Here is a 16,641-nt window from a genome sequence, read left to right as displayed (position 1 = left end):
CCCAGATGAGACTTTGGACTGTGGACTTCTGAGTTACTGCTGAAATAAGTTAAGACTTTGGGGACTGTTGAGAAGGCATGATTGGTTTTGAAATGTGAAGACATGAGATTTGGGAGGGGCCAGGGGCAGAATGATATGGTTTGGCTCTGTGTCCTCACCCAAATCTCATCTTGCAGCTCCCATAATTCCCATGTGTTGTGAGAGAGAATCAGTGAGAGATAACTGAATCATGGGATCATGGGGGTGGGTCTTTCCCCTGCTGTTTGCATGACAGTGAATATGTCTCACAAGATATGATGAGGTGTTTTGTTCGTTTGTTTGTTTTGAGACAGAGTCTTGCTCTGTTACCAGGCTGCAGTGCAGTGGTGCTATCCTGGCTCACTGCAATCCCCGCCTCCCAGGTTCAAGCCATTCTCCTGCCTCAGCCTCCCTAGTAGCTGGGATTACAGGCACATGCCACCACACCCAGCTAATTTTTGTATTTTTAGTACAGACGGGGTTTCACCATGTTGGCCAGGATGGTCTCGATCTCCTGACCTCATGATCTGCCTGCCTTGGCCTTCCAAAGTGCTAAGATTACAGGCATAAGCCACCATGCCCGGCCAATGATGAGGTTTTAAAAACAGAAGTTTTCCCTGTACAAGCTCTCTCTTTGCCTGCTGCCATCCATGTAAGATGTGACTTGCCCCTCCTTGCCTTCCACCATGAGGGTGAGGCCTCCCCACCCTTGTGGAACTATAAGTCCATTACACCTCTTTTTTTTGTAAATTGCCCAGTCTTGGATATGTCTTTATCAGCAGCAGGAAAGTGAATTAATACACATTACAATATTCCCTGTGAAAATATCTGCATATATATTTGAGATTCTTTTTAATGACATGTTATACAGCATAGTGGTTACAGAGTTGATGTATAAAGAGTGATCCTGCATGACTTTTATCCTTAAAACTCTTTTAAAAACACTTAAAAAAACTTTTTAGAAATGAAAAATGAATGCCTACATAGGATATTGATTAGTACAGAGACAAATATTATTTTTGGAGATACTCTCCATTAGTATTAGTAAGCAATTATCAATGTGCTGTAGTCAAACAAAAAGTGAAATGTGAAAAGGAGCACTTCTCACCTGATGTACTCCTCTTTATTTTCTTCTGTTACAAGAATATTGCCACCATTAGGTTTCAGATCATGACTCTTAATTTCACCTAGAATTTCTTTGTCAACGGAGAAGTACATTTCCAAACCACATTCCTCAATATTGTTTTCCCTGCACAAATGAAATTAGCACTATTTGTTATATCCACCAATTCAATCATAATTTATGAGTTTTTAACTAAAGGCCCATGTTCTTAAATGATTAATATTAAGCTATAACATCAAAATAAGAAGAAATAAGATTCTATTCTATGGTCATCATATTATTGCCAAAGATCTTGGGTATATTTTTGTAAAATTTATCATATTGAATAAAAAGACAGGTTTGATATATAGATCATTTAAATACAATAAACCAATTATGTGCTTACAGTTTGGATAAGTTATCAATACTACACGGAATGCACATAACTATATTTTAATAGATTACATGGAAAAAGAAACTTACTTAACCCAGATGAGAGAATTATAAAATTCTGGATCAATAGATTCTAAATCCTTGAGTCCAACTGGTTTGTTCAAGATACGCTTATAGAATGGTAAAGAAAAACCTGTGTCTATGAATTTCCCATGGAACAGAGCCTATGAAAAAAGGAAACAAGACCGCTTAAAATAATCGTACAATAATCATTTTATTTCAATATGTTAGATGAATTATTCATTTAAAAACACTTCTCTGGGTCAGGCATGGTGGCTCACGCCTGTAATCCCAGCAATTTGGGAGGCCGAGATGGGTGGATCACCTGCGGTCAGGAGTTCGAGACCAGACTGACCAACATGGAGAAACCCCATCTCTACTAAAAATACAAAAATTAGCCGGGCATGGTGGCACATGCTTGTAATCCCAGCTACTCAGGAGGCTGAGGCAGGAGAATTGCTTGAACCTGGGAGGCAGAGGTTGTGGTGGGCTGAGATTGCACCATTGCACTCTAGCCTGGGCAACAAAAGTGAAACTTCGTCTCAAAAAAACACGTCCCTGGCTGGGTATGGTGGCTTATACCTGTAATCCCAGCACTTTGGAAGGCTGAGGCAGGTGGATTACCTGAGGTCAGGAGTTCGAGACCAGCCTGGCCAACATAGCAAAACCCCTTCTCTACTAAAAATACAAAAATTAGCCGGGCATGGTGGCGCACACCTGTAATCCTAGCTACTTGGGAGGCTAAGGCGGGAGAACTGACTGAGTCCAGGAAGCAGAGGTTGCAGTGAGCCAAGATCATATCACTGTACTCCAGCCTGGGTGACAGAGCAAGACTCTGTCTCAAAAATAAAAAACAAAACAAAACAAAAAACCACTTCCCTTTCTCTCATATGATCTGTTATGGCACCTAAGAGAAAATTTAGTATTGCTGAATAAGCAAAGTAAACATAATTCTTGACCTGCACTTACCATGGCAATAAATCTGCCAATAAAACGAAAATATTTCAGGTGATCTGGATTGATGTAAGAAGCGGGGTTTATCTGCAAGCAGTAGTTATCCTTCCCTGCATATTCAAACAGGCAATACATTGGGTTCAACACTTCATGTGACAAAAGAAAGAACCATTCTCTGAAATCAAAAGAAAATTTATGATGAAAAATCTTGTAGGTTACCAAGAAATCAAAGAACAGTGCTATAAAGTTCTCAGGGATCTATACCCCTCAGCTAGTGATAGTTTTCTAATCTCATGTTGATTTTTATTGCTTCTGTTCAAACTCACATCTATTTCACAGAGTTGGTAGTATACACCATCTCTGGTAGATGGTAATATACACATTATTACATTTCAAAGAATCTAAGACAACATTGCACCTTTATTTGATGAACCACTAAATTGTATTTTCCCAATTTTACCTGAGATACATCTTAATTTCAGAGATATTATAAAATGAAAATATTCGTCTTACAATCAATGAAATACTGTTCATAGGCAAATTTAAAATTCACTATTCACCCATGTGAGTAGAGTGGCTGAAATCAATCTAATATTCCATCTATTACTAAGTCCCATAATAATCCTCATCAAGTGCCACTACTCCCTACACGTTAAATCAATATGAAAATTCTTCCAATTTCACAGAGGCAGTAAGGGACTTAATTCCAGCCATATTAGAAAAATGCTGAGACTCTAAGTCAAACATTGTGAAAATATGAACCAATATTAACATAAGATTACGGTTACTAAAACTATGTAACATGGGTGATCTGGGGTAATACATGTGGCATAAGCCTGTAATCTGGATCTCTTTTCCTGTTAGTTCATGGCCTCTTGTGATAAGTGTATCTCATGACACAGTTTAATATTGCTAGTTTATTTTCTTATTAGGAATGAATGATTGCTCTCCTCTTCAATTGCCTTTAACTTGTACAAAATTACATGTTTCTACTCATATTTGTTATTTATCCATGATTATATCATATATTTTGAAATAATTTTATTTAAACTCAGAAACATAATATAAATAAGAACTACTAAAATGTAGCCACCAATTAGCGTGCACACAAAGACACAGGCTCTGAACTAGGTCATTAATAAACAATATTTCTACTCTTCACAATAATCCTAGAAATGTAGATATTAATATTCTTATTTTACAGATGAAAATATTTGCCCAACGTCACATTATTGGGAGCAGAAAAAGATTCAAATCCCGTCTTGACCCCAAAGTCCTTGTCTTTGCACAATGCCACCTCTACGCAAATTTTTAACCTGGTGTGATATATTATTATGGAATAAGCAAAGCAATTCTCACTAGAGACTATCTTCTAGGGTCCAATATCAAGCTCCAATATGAAGAAAGCAGAATTAAGACTTTCAACTCCTATTTTGTACAACCTTCTATATTTTCATGACAAATATACTAATCTCAGTTGGAAACTGAATAACTATTACCTGTATCAGTAATCTGTGGTGGGGAAAATGACCTGATCACTATAATGCCTTGTGTTTTCTGTGGAACAGATATGAGAGGTGGTAGACTGAACACTGGTTACTGGTTAGATGATACAAAGCTTGCATCCAGGCTGTACAATTTATTATGTGCCTTAGGTGAGTCTCTAAGCCTCTTCATCATCCTATACAATTCAGGTTACCCTGAAGATTAAATGAGTGATGTGGTGAAATCAATCAGCTGTACATGACATAGAAAGTGCTGAATTAAATGTTTTTTGAAATTCTGTAGCTACAGCATAATAAAGGTATAATAATTTGACATATTTCATTTTCCTAAAATATAAGATTGAGAAAATAATACTTGCAAGTGAAGTGCAATGGTACCTTTGGAGGAAAGGAACTAAGTTCTGAGTATTCATATTATCACTACCTTGCTACACCTCCATAATCTAAACCTTCTTCTCCTGGAAAAATCACCCACAAACGTCTTCGCAGATCTTGGGGACTGAAGCTCATTATCTAAAAAACAATAAAGTAAAATAATTGGTGAAAAAAGCTATTGAAACACTGTCTACCACTTCTAGGTTTGACATCTGCTTCGTTATAGGTAATTGAAATCTCCCATGACACAGAAAGGTGTTCATGGTCTAGTCAAAACCACACATACAGAAAATACATTATAGTAATGTTTAATAATATTTTATTTATTATACACATCTACATTTTTATATACTTTATACACGTGATTTTATTTATTTACTTTTAGACAGTCTCTCGCTCGTTGCCCAGGCTGGAGTGCAATGGCACAATCTCGGCTTACCACACCTCCGCCTCCCAGATTCAAGCGATTCTCTTGCCTTAGCCTCCCGAGTAGCTGGAACTACAGGTGTGCGCCACCATGCCCAGCTAATTTTGTATTTTTAGTAGAGATAGGGTTTCGCCATGTTGGCCAGTCTGGTCTCAAACTCCTTACCTCAGGTGATCCACCGGCCTTGGCCTCCCAAAGTGCTGGGATTACAGACGTGAGCCATCACGCCCGGCCATGATTTTATTTTTAATGATGCTATTATTGACTTATAATGTTGCCTATATCAATTACTTAGAACATAGATGGGCATGGTCAGAGGTTGGGTGGGGTTTTTGTGGTCTGGTTATTAGGTTTGGTTTTGACTCATAGCCAAAGGTACACATAACAGCTAACTGGCTAACCGAGAAATGAAAACCAGTAGTGCAGAGAGACCCAGTTAACTTTCGAAACTCATTCTCAGTGGCAACCTATAAATACCTACAAAAACTACTCAAATTTTGTGTCCCCCTATAGGTGGTTAATAGGATCATCTTCATATTTGAAGGACAGTACATTACTGAGCTACAATGAATAGGTCATTTGGTTTCCTGCCATGTAAAATTATTTGACCAAAATTGTCTGTGTATAGCACTGCATATATCAATTACTCTTAGAAAAAAATACAGAAGAACATGGAAAGGGAGAAGTTGATATAATGCCTACACTTTATTGAGTGATAAGAATGAATTACCACACTTAAATATCCAGAGAGGATCAGTAAGTAACCTGTTTATGCCAAGTTCTCTCAGTTCCCCCACAAAACTATCACATTTATGAATTCACATCCCACTCAACCCAGAAAATCCCAGATGTAACAAAAAACTTCAATGCTTATGACATATGTACATGTTTATGCCAAGTATTCTACAAATAGTATAGGCTAGGTATATAGCAACGCAAATGAGAAATGTCACAAGGTTAAAACTATCTTTAAATAATTCCTTTTGAGTTCCCGACCGCGGGCGATGGCTGCCGCTGGAGGCGCCCGGCTGCTGCGCGCCGCTTCTGCGGTCCTCGGCGACCCGGCCGGCCGGTGGCTGCACCACGCCGGGTCCCGCGCTGGAGCCAGCGGCCTGCTGAGGAAGCGGGGGCCGGGCGGGAGCGCGGAGGCGAGCTGGCCGCTGAGCGTGTTGGCGGGGGCGCGGAGCAGCTCAGAAGATAAAATAACAGTCCACTTTATAAACCGTGATGGTGAAACATTAACAACCAAAGGAAAAGTTGGTGATTCTCTGCTAGACGTTGTGGTTGAAAATAATCTAGATATTGATGGCTTTGGTACATGTAAGGGAACTCTGGCTTGTTCAACCTGTCACCTCATCTTTGAAGATCACATATATGAGAAGTTAGATGCAGTCACTGATGAGGAGAATCACATGCTCGATCTGGCATACGGACTAACAGATCACAGTTGGGCTGCCAAATCTGATTGAGAAAATCTTTGGACAATATGACTGTTCGAGTGCCTGAAACAGTGGCTGATGCCAGGCAATCCATTGATGTGGGCAAGACCTCCTGAACTAGAATAGGAATATTTTCATGGAATTTTAGCTATTTTTATAATTATTATTTAAGTGATTAAATGAGAACACGGATGAGTGGACTTCGTATTATGACTAGCTTTACTATTTTAATTCACCTTGTATAACTATTGAATTTTGTCATTCTTGAAGAAGTATGCAATTTTTATTTTGGTTATATTACAAAAATGTCAGTCAAATATTAAAAAATAGTTAATGTGATAGAAAAATCTTACATATTTTTTTCTTATGTTTGTTTAGCGACTTTAGCAAAATGTTTTCATATAATCTCATCTGTTTACCTGGAAGATAGGTTAAGGAAATATATTATTATTCCTGTTTGATGTAGGTGAAGGCAGAGATCTAACCTGGCTTGTTTACGGCCATACCACTAATTAGAAAATCTATACTAGAACCTGTGTCTTATTACTATAAGCTATTATGTTCAGACTGAAACTGGAGAAATTATGACAATTTGTAGCAGTAGTTAAATCTGAATGTGTATGGACAAAAATATTTAATTGCTCAGTAAACTGCTTAACTTCAAAGATAGTTATTAACCTTATAAATACATATTTCAAAATTTTGATTCTGAAGTCTAAGTTTGAACGTAGACATAACGCTATCAAAGAAGTTTGATCTCTGTTTTGACTCAACTAGAGGAAAAATGATTGGATGTGTTTATTCTTTTCTAAGCAGAATGGTTTAACTTTGTACTCTTTGAAAAATAATGCTGATTTATAAATCTCTGCCTATAACAGAATGGAAACCTTATGAATGAATTGTGTTTCTCTGTCCTGAGCTGGAGAAGGGAATGAGAAGGCTGACACGTTGCACAGCCCCAGGTGGCACCATTCTCTCATGCAAGGATGGGGCTCCAGGGTGAGCAGTGTGGGCTGCAGTGTGTCAGTCCCAGGAGGGAGGGAGTGGGGAGCACCACAGATTACCACATATGTGTGGAAGACATTTGTATCCTTATCTTTACTATAAATAAATCCATAAAAGTTAAAAAAAAAAATTCCTTTTAACAAATGTCTAATATGAAGGAAAAAAAATAGTTTTCTCCTGTACTTTCCCCCATAACCAGTTGTGCTGTGTTAACAGAAGAAACACTATCCCAGAGCAATTTTATCCAACAGCTATCCAAAGAAAATCTGATGCTAATTTTGCAATTAGTTTTGTTACCTTTAAGCAATCAAATTGTTCTCTTACATTTTTATTAACCAGTTATTTGATGGATGTCAAATCTAGGGTGACAGTTTTAAAAACTGTTTTAGAACCATCTAGTCTGTTATTTTGCAGAAGACTTTAGGTTTCAAAGTCAAAAGATAAAGGAACAGTTTAATCATGTTTTGCATCTTTCCAGGACTGGTAAGAGGTAAGCAAGTTGCTTCAAGAAACTCGTCCAACAGAGTGATAAAAGGGTGGTTATGAACATAAAATTAGAAATGGGCAAGGACTAGGGTGGGGAATGGCCTGTGACACTTACATCAGATCAAGGGGATGACTCATAATTCTCTAAATAGCCTCAGTAAAGCTCCAGTTCCCACTAAAAAGTTTTCTGCTCCTACACAGCAGGATGCAAACTGGCTTTTTCCTTTAATGTCAATAACTGACGTTCCATTAGTGAATGAACAAAACTGATTCTGAAAGCAAGTAGCCAGCTACCACCAACTGTCTCAACCTCTTTTCCCTATGCATCCAATTCCATACTTCTTGAAGCTGTAGTTGCTACACCACCACTGGTGCTTGAAAATAAAGAATCACTTCCACATCTGGCTATAAAACAAGGACTAACCAGATGTTTTCATTTTAAGACATTTTTTCACTAGTTATTTTAATCTTCTACATAACACAATCATGTTAACATTTAGTTGCAGTAGGTTATTAGTAATATCTGCAAGATAAAGGCAAATAGTAGATTAACTCAAGTTTTTTTTTTTTTTTTTTTTTTTTAATTGAGATGGAGTTTCGCTCTTATTGCCCAGGCTGGAATGCAATGGCATGATCTCGGGTCACTGCAACCTCCACCTCCCAGGTTCAGGTGACTCTCCTGAGTAGCTTTACAGGATTACAGGCATCGGCCACCAGGCCCAGCTAATTTTTATATTTTTAATAGAAACAAGGTTTCACCATCTTAGCCAGGCTGGTCTCAACCTCCTGACCTCAGGTGATCCACCCGCCTCAGCCTCCCAAAGTGCTGGGATTACAGGCATGAGCCACCATGCCCAGCGAGTAAATTAACTCAAGTTCTGAAGACAAGTGAAAAAATCTGCTGACTACTTCTGAAAACTCATATATATCTTTTTTTAGATACTGTCACCAATGACCATTTTTTTTCCTGTTAAGAGTAACATATGCTTATTGTAAAAATCCAAGTAATACTGAAGTGTAAAAACAAGTCTTCCCCTCTCCTTTCTACAATCTGATAATGTTCATATGGGTATTTCCAGACCTTTGGCTACCAAAAACCTATTATCTTATCTATGCATTTATTTCAAATCATACCAGTTTAGAAACGGAAACCTGAAACACACACACACACACACACACACACACACACACACACAGACACCTTAAGCCCTAAGGTGGCTGGCAATGAGATCACATTTGAAAAATTCAAGGACTTCAACTCAAGAAGTTCCAAACCATTCAGATTAAACTGACAGCACCAAAAGCGGGTCCTAAGCTAGCAGCCAGGGGAAAAATTATTGAGAGAATGAAACAGTACCTGTTGAAAGGAATCCTCAAACAATGTTTTTCTTGTCACTGTAATCTTTATGTGCTGTGGCATGGCCAGTTGCTGAAATAGAAGAATGACTTAAGTCAACTCTCATCATTAAAATAGCCTATCAAAAAAATCAAAAGGGGAAAGTTTTATTTACTTTTATCTTTCCTTACAGAAACAAGTAGACTATGAATATAAATTTATATTCAATAATGTTTACCAATGCATCTGTGAGTATTCATGCTAATTATAGATTAATATATGCAAACAGAAGAACTGCAAGATTGATCTCATATGCACACTGCTTACTTAATAATGTGTCAAATAAATCTTTACTTAATCTTATTTTCCAACAGTTAATCCAGATTCTTCTTGCTTCCATTGGTCCAGTTAATTACAAGAGTTTCAACTGTAAAAATATTCATCACAGTAACTCTGACTAGGGCATTCATTTGATTTCGAACCCATAAAAAATCATTAATTCCAGTAAATATCTATACATAAGAAATAGTTGATCGCATCTGAAAAAAACACTGAATATAACATCTATATATGGACATGTTCATGTATGTATGAACATGTATATATCTATCAAAGTCATTTATATCAAATGATAGATATAAAAACGGCTGGTGTCCGGGCATGCTGGCTTATGCCTGTAATCCCAGCACTTGGGGAAGATGAGGCAGGAGGATCATTTGAATCCAGGAGTTCAAAACCAGCCTGGGCAACATAAGGGGACCCTGTCTCTACTAAAAATTAGCCAGGTGTGGTGGAGTGCATCTGTAGTGTCAGCTAGCTACAAGGCTGAGGCAAGAGGATCACTTGAGCCCAGAAGGTCAAGGCTGCAGTAAGCCATGATGGCACCACTGTACTCCAGCCTGGGTGACAGAGTGAGATCCTGTCTCAGAAAAAATAACACATAAAAATAAAGTAGCTGGTTACAATTATATCAGAAAATGCTTTAACTTATATTTGAAGATTTCTGCAATCTGAAAGTAATGGGTACTGAGGAAAAAGTGACAATGTTTGCTTATTCAGATGGTTTCAAGTTTAATTTTCTTCTTTAAAAAAATAAAAAAAATATATATATATAAATATATATATACATTTACAGAGATAAGGCCTCAATATGTTGCCCAGACTGGTCCTGAACTCCTGAGCTCAAGTGATCTGCCCACCTCGGCCTCCCGAAGTGCTGGGATTACATGAGGTTTAATTTTCTGAATAACCAAAGTCACAAATGATCTAATTGATAAATCTATTTATTTGCACTAAAAATAGATGAAAGAGATTCTAATGCTTCCCATTTTACCTGTTTTTCTGTGAGTTAAGTATTTTCACAATCACTGTGTAATATAAGCAACACAACAAAGGAAAGGGAGTACAGAGATACAGTTCCAACACTAACCTGACACCAGAACCGGAAATACTGAACCTTTGCTTTGAAGTCCCGAACATAGGCTATCTGAGGTCCATTGTCTCTGAGGAAGAACAAGGGTTAACAAGACATATATAGCTGCTTGTAAAAGATAATGCTGAAGGAAAGCAAAACATCCCACCCTCTCTCAGCACTTACTAACCAAATACAAAAATACAGCATATTCCTAACAAAACCATTCTTTGCTTTTTGAGAGATATTTCCACAGGAATACTTTTAAGTAACAGAAAAAACAAACAAAAAACTTTGATTTTGTTGAAACTACTGTTGTGGGATTTTCTTTTCTATGCTGCCAAATCTAAGAGGGCTAAGTAAAGGGGTTTCTATCTGAGAATGCTGTCTATCCCAACATCGATTCCCTCCTTTATCCTTAAGTAAAACCCCTTGCAATTTAACTGAGTAGAATGCTACATATAATAAAGACTACATTTCTCTATATGGCCATGTGACTTAAGTCTCTAAGTGAAAGTGGCATATGAAACTTTCAAGAAGGATCTTTTTGGCCAGGTGCAGTGGCTCACACCTGTAAATCCCAGCACTTTGGGAGGCTGAGGCGGGTGGATCATCTGAGGTCAGGAGTTTGAGACCAGCCTGACCAACATGTTGAAACTCTGTCTCTACTAAAAATTATAAAAATGAGCCGGGTGTGGTGGCAGGTGCCTCTAATCCCATCTACTTGGGAGGCTGAGGCAGGAGAATCACTTGAACCTGAGAGGTCAAGGCTGCAGTGAGCTGAGATCTCACCACTGCACTCCAGCAAGGGTGACAAAGCTAGACTCCGTCTCAAAAAAAAAATTTTTTTTCTAAAAGACAGCTAAAATAGCTAAAAAGTGTGTGTGTGTGTGTGTGTTTATAATTTGCTCTTCCTCCAAATTCCAGCCTGGAGTGTGACCCTGATAGCTTAAGTTTCAGCAGCTGTCACAGACCATGAGGTCACTTTGAAGAATGAGACCATACTCTAGGATGGTAGAAAAGACAGAAGAAATTTAGATCACTAATGACACCATGGGGTTTCTCAGCTAGCCTTGGACTTAATACCGCTGCATTATCTCCCTCTTAAAAATTCAATGTATATCAGTGTAGAAATACAACTGATTTTGTACATTGACTTTATATTCTGTTACGCTGTTAAATTCACTTACTATTTCTAGTAATTTTTTCTAGATTCTTTACGATTTTCTGTATACATATGTTATTTGTGTGAGGGGTAAAGAGACAGTTTTACTTCTTCCTTTCCAATTTATACATCTTATATTTCTTTTTTCTTTTTTTTTTTTTTTTTGAGATGGAGTCTTGCTCTGTCTCCCAGGCTGGAGTGCAGTGGCGCGATCTCTGCTCACTGTAACCTCTGACCCACAGGTTCAAGCGATTCTCCTGCCTCCGCCTCCCGAGTAGCTGGGATTACAGGTGCCCACCACCATGACCGACTAATTTTTGTATTTTTAGTAGAGACGGGGTTTAGTCATGTTGGCCAGGCTGGTCTTGAACTCCTGGCCTCAAGTGATCTGCCTGCCTCGGCCTCCCAAAGTGCTGGGGTTACAGGCGTGAGCCACTGTGCCCGGCCTGTATTTCTTTTTCTCATCTCACTGCACTGGGTAGAAATACTGACACAATGTTGAATGAAGTAATGACAACAGATATCCTTGTCTTATTCTTGATGTTCTGGGGTATTTCATCATTAATTGTGATGTTGGCTGTAAGCTTTTGTTAATTTTTTTTTCCCGATAAAAATGTTTCCGGCAGGGCAGTGGCTCACGCCTGTAATCCCAGCACTTCAGGAGGCCGAGGCGGGTGGATCATGAGGTCAGGAGATTGAGACCATCCTGGATAACACAGTGAAACCCCGTCTCTACTAAAAATACAAAAAACTAGCCAGGTGTGGTGGCGGGTGCCTGTAGTCTCAGCTACTCAGGAGGTTGAGGCAGGAGAATGGCATGAACCCGGGAGGCGGAGCTTGCAGTGAGCCGAGATTGTGCCACTGCACTCCAGCCTGGGCGACAGAGTGAGACTCCATCTCAAAAAAAAAAAAAAAAAGTTTCCAAGGTAGCTGAGAGTTTATCATAAATTTGCATTGTATTTTGTCAAAAGCTTTTCCTGAAATTATCATATGATTTTTCTCCTTTAACCAATTTTGTTTGTTTTTTTTGACATGGAGTCTCACTCTGTCACCCAGGGTGGAACGCAGTGGCCTGAAACCTCGTCTCTACTAAAACTACAAAATTAGCCAGGCATGGTGGCGCATGCCTGTAATCCCAGCTACTGGGGAGACTGAGGCAGGAGAATCGCTTGAACCAGGGAGGCTGAGATTGCGGTGAGCCGAGATTGGGCTATTGCACTCCAGCCTGGGCAACAAGAGTGAAACTCCGTCTCAAAAAAAAAAAAAAAGAAAAAGAAAACGTTTCCATCACTTGTATTTTATGAATGAATTTGAATAGGACTGATTAATTTATAACTTATAAGTTTGATGAACTTTACCAGTGACACCATCTAGGCCAGAATTTTCTTCATGAGAAATCTTTTTTTTCTTTTCTTTTTTTTTTTTTTTAAGACAGGGTCACACTCTGTCACTCAGGCTCAAGTACAGTGGCGCGATCTCAGTTCACCACAGCTTCCTGGACTCAAGCAATCTTCCCATCTCACCCTCCCAAGTAACTGGAACTACAGGCACACACCACCACACCCAGCTAATATTTTGTATTTTTTGTAGACATGGGGTTTCACCATGTTGCCTAGGCTGGTCTTGAACTATTGAGCTCAAGTGATCTGCCCACCTTGGCCTCCCAAAGTGCTGAGATTACCGGCATGAGCCACTGGGCCTGCCCTTAAAAATTATTTAATTATGCATTTGATTTATCAGCTATAGGGATATTTAGACTTACTATCTGTTCTCGTGTCCATTTTGGTGACATATCTTTCAAAGAATTTGTCCATTTGATCTAAAATGTTAAAGTTATTGGCATAAATATACCCTTTATTATCCTTTTAATGTCTATAAAATATACAGTGATGTCCCTCTTTTTTTCTCTATAGGTTTAATTACTAAGGGTTGTTAATATTATTAATGTTAACCAAACATTTATCTTCTAGCTTTGGGTGCTCCATTGTTTCTTTTCCACTTCACTGAGTTCTGCTTTTATTTATTTCCTTTCTTGTACTTACTTTAGGTTTAATAACTTTCCTTTTTCTAGCATCTGAATGTAAAAGCAGAGATCACTGATTTTATCTTTCCTATATTCTCATCTACTTCTTCAAAACAAAAAGTTTCCCTCTGAAGACTACTTTAGTTAAATCCCACAAATTGTGATATGTGGTGTTTTAATTATTATTCAAAATAAAATATTTCCTGATTTTTCTTGTAACTTCTTTTTTGAGCAATGGTAATGGTGTGGTGTAAGTCCCGCTGGACTATTTTTAAATAATGGGGACAAATACAGTTCTATCTTACATAGACCACTATTATTTTAGTGTTTTCTATTATATGCACCCAAACTTATTGTAACTAAAATGAATGATAGAATAATATTATCGGTAATTTATTCCCATATCTAAATTACCTCTGTAATTTCATTAATACCAAATTGGCCTGATTTTCCAGTTTCTGCTTTAAACATAAAAGTTGTTAATGTGTAGAAGTATAAAATTAGAAGGTAATAGGGAACCACCTTTGCTCTAAGAAAGCCACACTATAAGAAAACTACAGACCAACATCCCTTATGAACATTGACGGAAAAATACTAAATATCAGCAAAAAAATCTCAGCAGCATATTAAAAGCATACTTTAATCCTTTTGACTAAGTAGGATTTATTCCTGGAATGCAAAAAAGGCTCAAACTATGAAAAATCAACATAATATACCACATTAACAGAATGAGGGGGGAAAAAAAATCACATGATCATCTCAATTGATACCAAAAAAGGATTTTACAAAATTCAATACACTTTCATGATAAAACACTCCACAACAGAGATAGGAAACACTAGGAACAGAGGGAAACTACCTCAATATAATAAAAGGCACATATAAAAATCTAACAGCAAACATCACATTCAATGGTTAGAAGTTTTTTCTTTAAGATGAGGAACAATATAAGAATGCCTATTTTCGCCACTTGTAGTCAACATAGTATCCAGAAGCTCTAGCCAGAGGAATTAAGCAAGAAAAATAAATAAATAAATATAAGATACCCAAATTGGGAAGAAGAAAACTTCTGTTTTCAGAAGCTATGATCTTTTATGAAGAAAACACTAAATATTCCACAATGAAAAACCCTGCCAGAATAAGTGAATTCAGGAAAGTAGCAGCATACAAAGTCAACACAAAATAATTAGTTCCATTTCTACGTACTAAGAATAAACAATATAAAAAGAAAATTAAGAAAACTACTCCATTTACAATAGCATCACAAAGAATAAAAAATACTTAGGAATTAACCAAGAAGGCAAAAGACTTGTACACTGAAAACCACAAAACACTGCTGAAAGAAATTAAAGACAACACAAAGATATCCACATTCATGGACTGGAAGACTTAATATTGTTAAGATGACCACACTACCCCAAATTGATACAGATATTGAATCTGTATTGATCAATATAGATTTTATTGATCCTGTACATTCAATAAAATCCCCTATCAAAATCCAAATGACTTTTTTTCAGAAATAAAAAAATCCATCCTAAAATTCATATGGAATCTTATAGGACCCTGAATAGTCAAAAGAAGCTTGAAAAAAGAACAAAGTTGGAGGACACGTACCTTCCTGATTTGAAAACTTGCTACAAAGCTATAGTGTGGTATTGGCAAGTCAGACATACAGACCAATAGATTAAACAGCCCAGAAATAATCCCTTGCATATATGGTAAAATGCTATTGACAATGGTGCCACAATCATGCAATGGGGAAAGGACAGTCTTTTCAACAAATGGTGCTTGGGAAAATTGGACATTCACATGCAAAAAGATGAAGTTGGACCCTTACCCAACACAATATACAAAATTTAACTTAAAATGGATAAAAGATCTAAATGTAAGAGCTAAAATTAAAGAACTCTCAGGCCAGGCGCGGTGGCTCACGCCTGTAACCCCTACTCTTTGGGAGGCTGAGGGGGTGTGGATCACGAGGTCAGGAGTTTGAGACCAGCCTGACCAACATGGTGAAACCCCGTCTCTACTAAAAATATGAAAATTAGCCAGGCGTGTTGGTGCGTAGCTAAAACCCCAGCTACTCAGGAGGCTGAGGCAAAATAATCGCTTCAACCCGGGCGGTAGAGGTTGCAGTGAGCTCAGATCTTGCCACTGCACTCCAGCCTGGGCGACAGAGCGAGACTCTATCTACAAAAAAAAAAAAAAAAAAAAAAAAAAAGAACTTAGGGCAAAGCTTTATGACAATGGATTTGGCAATGATTTCTTGGATATGACACCAAAGGTACAGGTGACAAAGAAAAAATTGACAGGCCGGGTGCGGAGCTTCACGCCTGTAATCCCAACACTTCAGGAGGCCGAGGCGGGCGGATCACCTGAGGTCGGGAGTTCGAGATCAGCCTGACCAACAAGGAGAAACCCTGTCTTCTACTAAAAATACAAAATTCGCTCAGCGTGGTGGTGCATGCCTATAATCCCAGCTACTCGGGAGGCTGAAGCAGGAGAATCGCTTCAACCCAGGAGGCAGAGGTTGTGCTGAGCCGAGATGGCATCATTGCACTCCAGCCTGGGCAAAAAGGGTGAAGCTCCGTCTCAAAAAAAAAAAAAAAAGAAAGAAAGAAAAAAAAAAAAAAGAAAAAATAGGCTGGGCACGGTGGCTCATGCCTGTAATCCCAGCACTTTGGGAGACTGAGGTGGGTGGATACGAGGTCAGGAGATCGAGACCATCCTGGCTAATGCGGTGAAACCCCATCTCTATAAACAAAATACAAAAAAAAAAAAAAAATTAGCCGGGCGTGGTGGCGGGCGCCTGTAGTCCCAGCTACTTCGGAGGCTGAGGCAGGAGAATGGAGGGAACCCGGAAGGCATAGCTTGCAGTGAGCCGAGATTGCGCCACTGCACTCCAGCCCGGGTGATAGAGCAAGCGACTGTCTCAAAAA

General features: G+C 38.3%; 1 protein-coding gene and 1 pseudogene across 5 annotated transcripts in view; one reads left to right on the top strand and one right to left on the bottom strand.

The window, feature by feature from the left end:
- The window catches only part of ITCH (itchy E3 ubiquitin protein ligase), a 152,550-nt gene that overhangs the window by 36,144 nt on the left and 99,765 nt on the right, over positions 1–16,641 (bottom strand). For all 5 annotated transcript variants that reach the window (XR_010125157.1, XM_054466720.2, XM_054466719.2 and 2 more), the window contains 6 exons: positions 10,530–10,602; positions 9,122–9,193; positions 4,457–4,545; positions 2,543–2,702; positions 1,604–1,737; positions 1,127–1,267 (listed from right to left, as the gene is read on the bottom strand). Coding sequence is in view for 4 of the 5 variants with exons in the window: in XM_054466720.2 (XP_054322695.1) it covers positions 1,127–1,267; positions 1,604–1,737; positions 2,543–2,702; positions 4,457–4,545; positions 9,122–9,193; positions 10,530–10,602 (669 nt within the window). In the remaining variant the exon portion in view is untranslated. The remainder of the gene's footprint in view (positions 1–1,126; positions 1,268–1,603; positions 1,738–2,542; positions 2,703–4,456; positions 4,546–9,121; positions 9,194–10,529; positions 10,603–16,641) is intronic.
- Positions 5,839–6,389, top strand: LOC129021405 (adrenodoxin, mitochondrial-like; annotated as a pseudogene).

This window comes from Pongo pygmaeus, chromosome 21 (genome assembly GCF_028885625.2).
Source record: "Pongo pygmaeus isolate AG05252 chromosome 21, NHGRI_mPonPyg2-v2.0_pri, whole genome shotgun sequence".
In the NCBI taxonomy this organism is placed as follows: Eukaryota; Metazoa; Chordata; class Mammalia; order Primates; family Hominidae; genus Pongo; species Pongo pygmaeus.
This window is presented reverse-complemented; position numbering and strand designations above follow the sequence as displayed.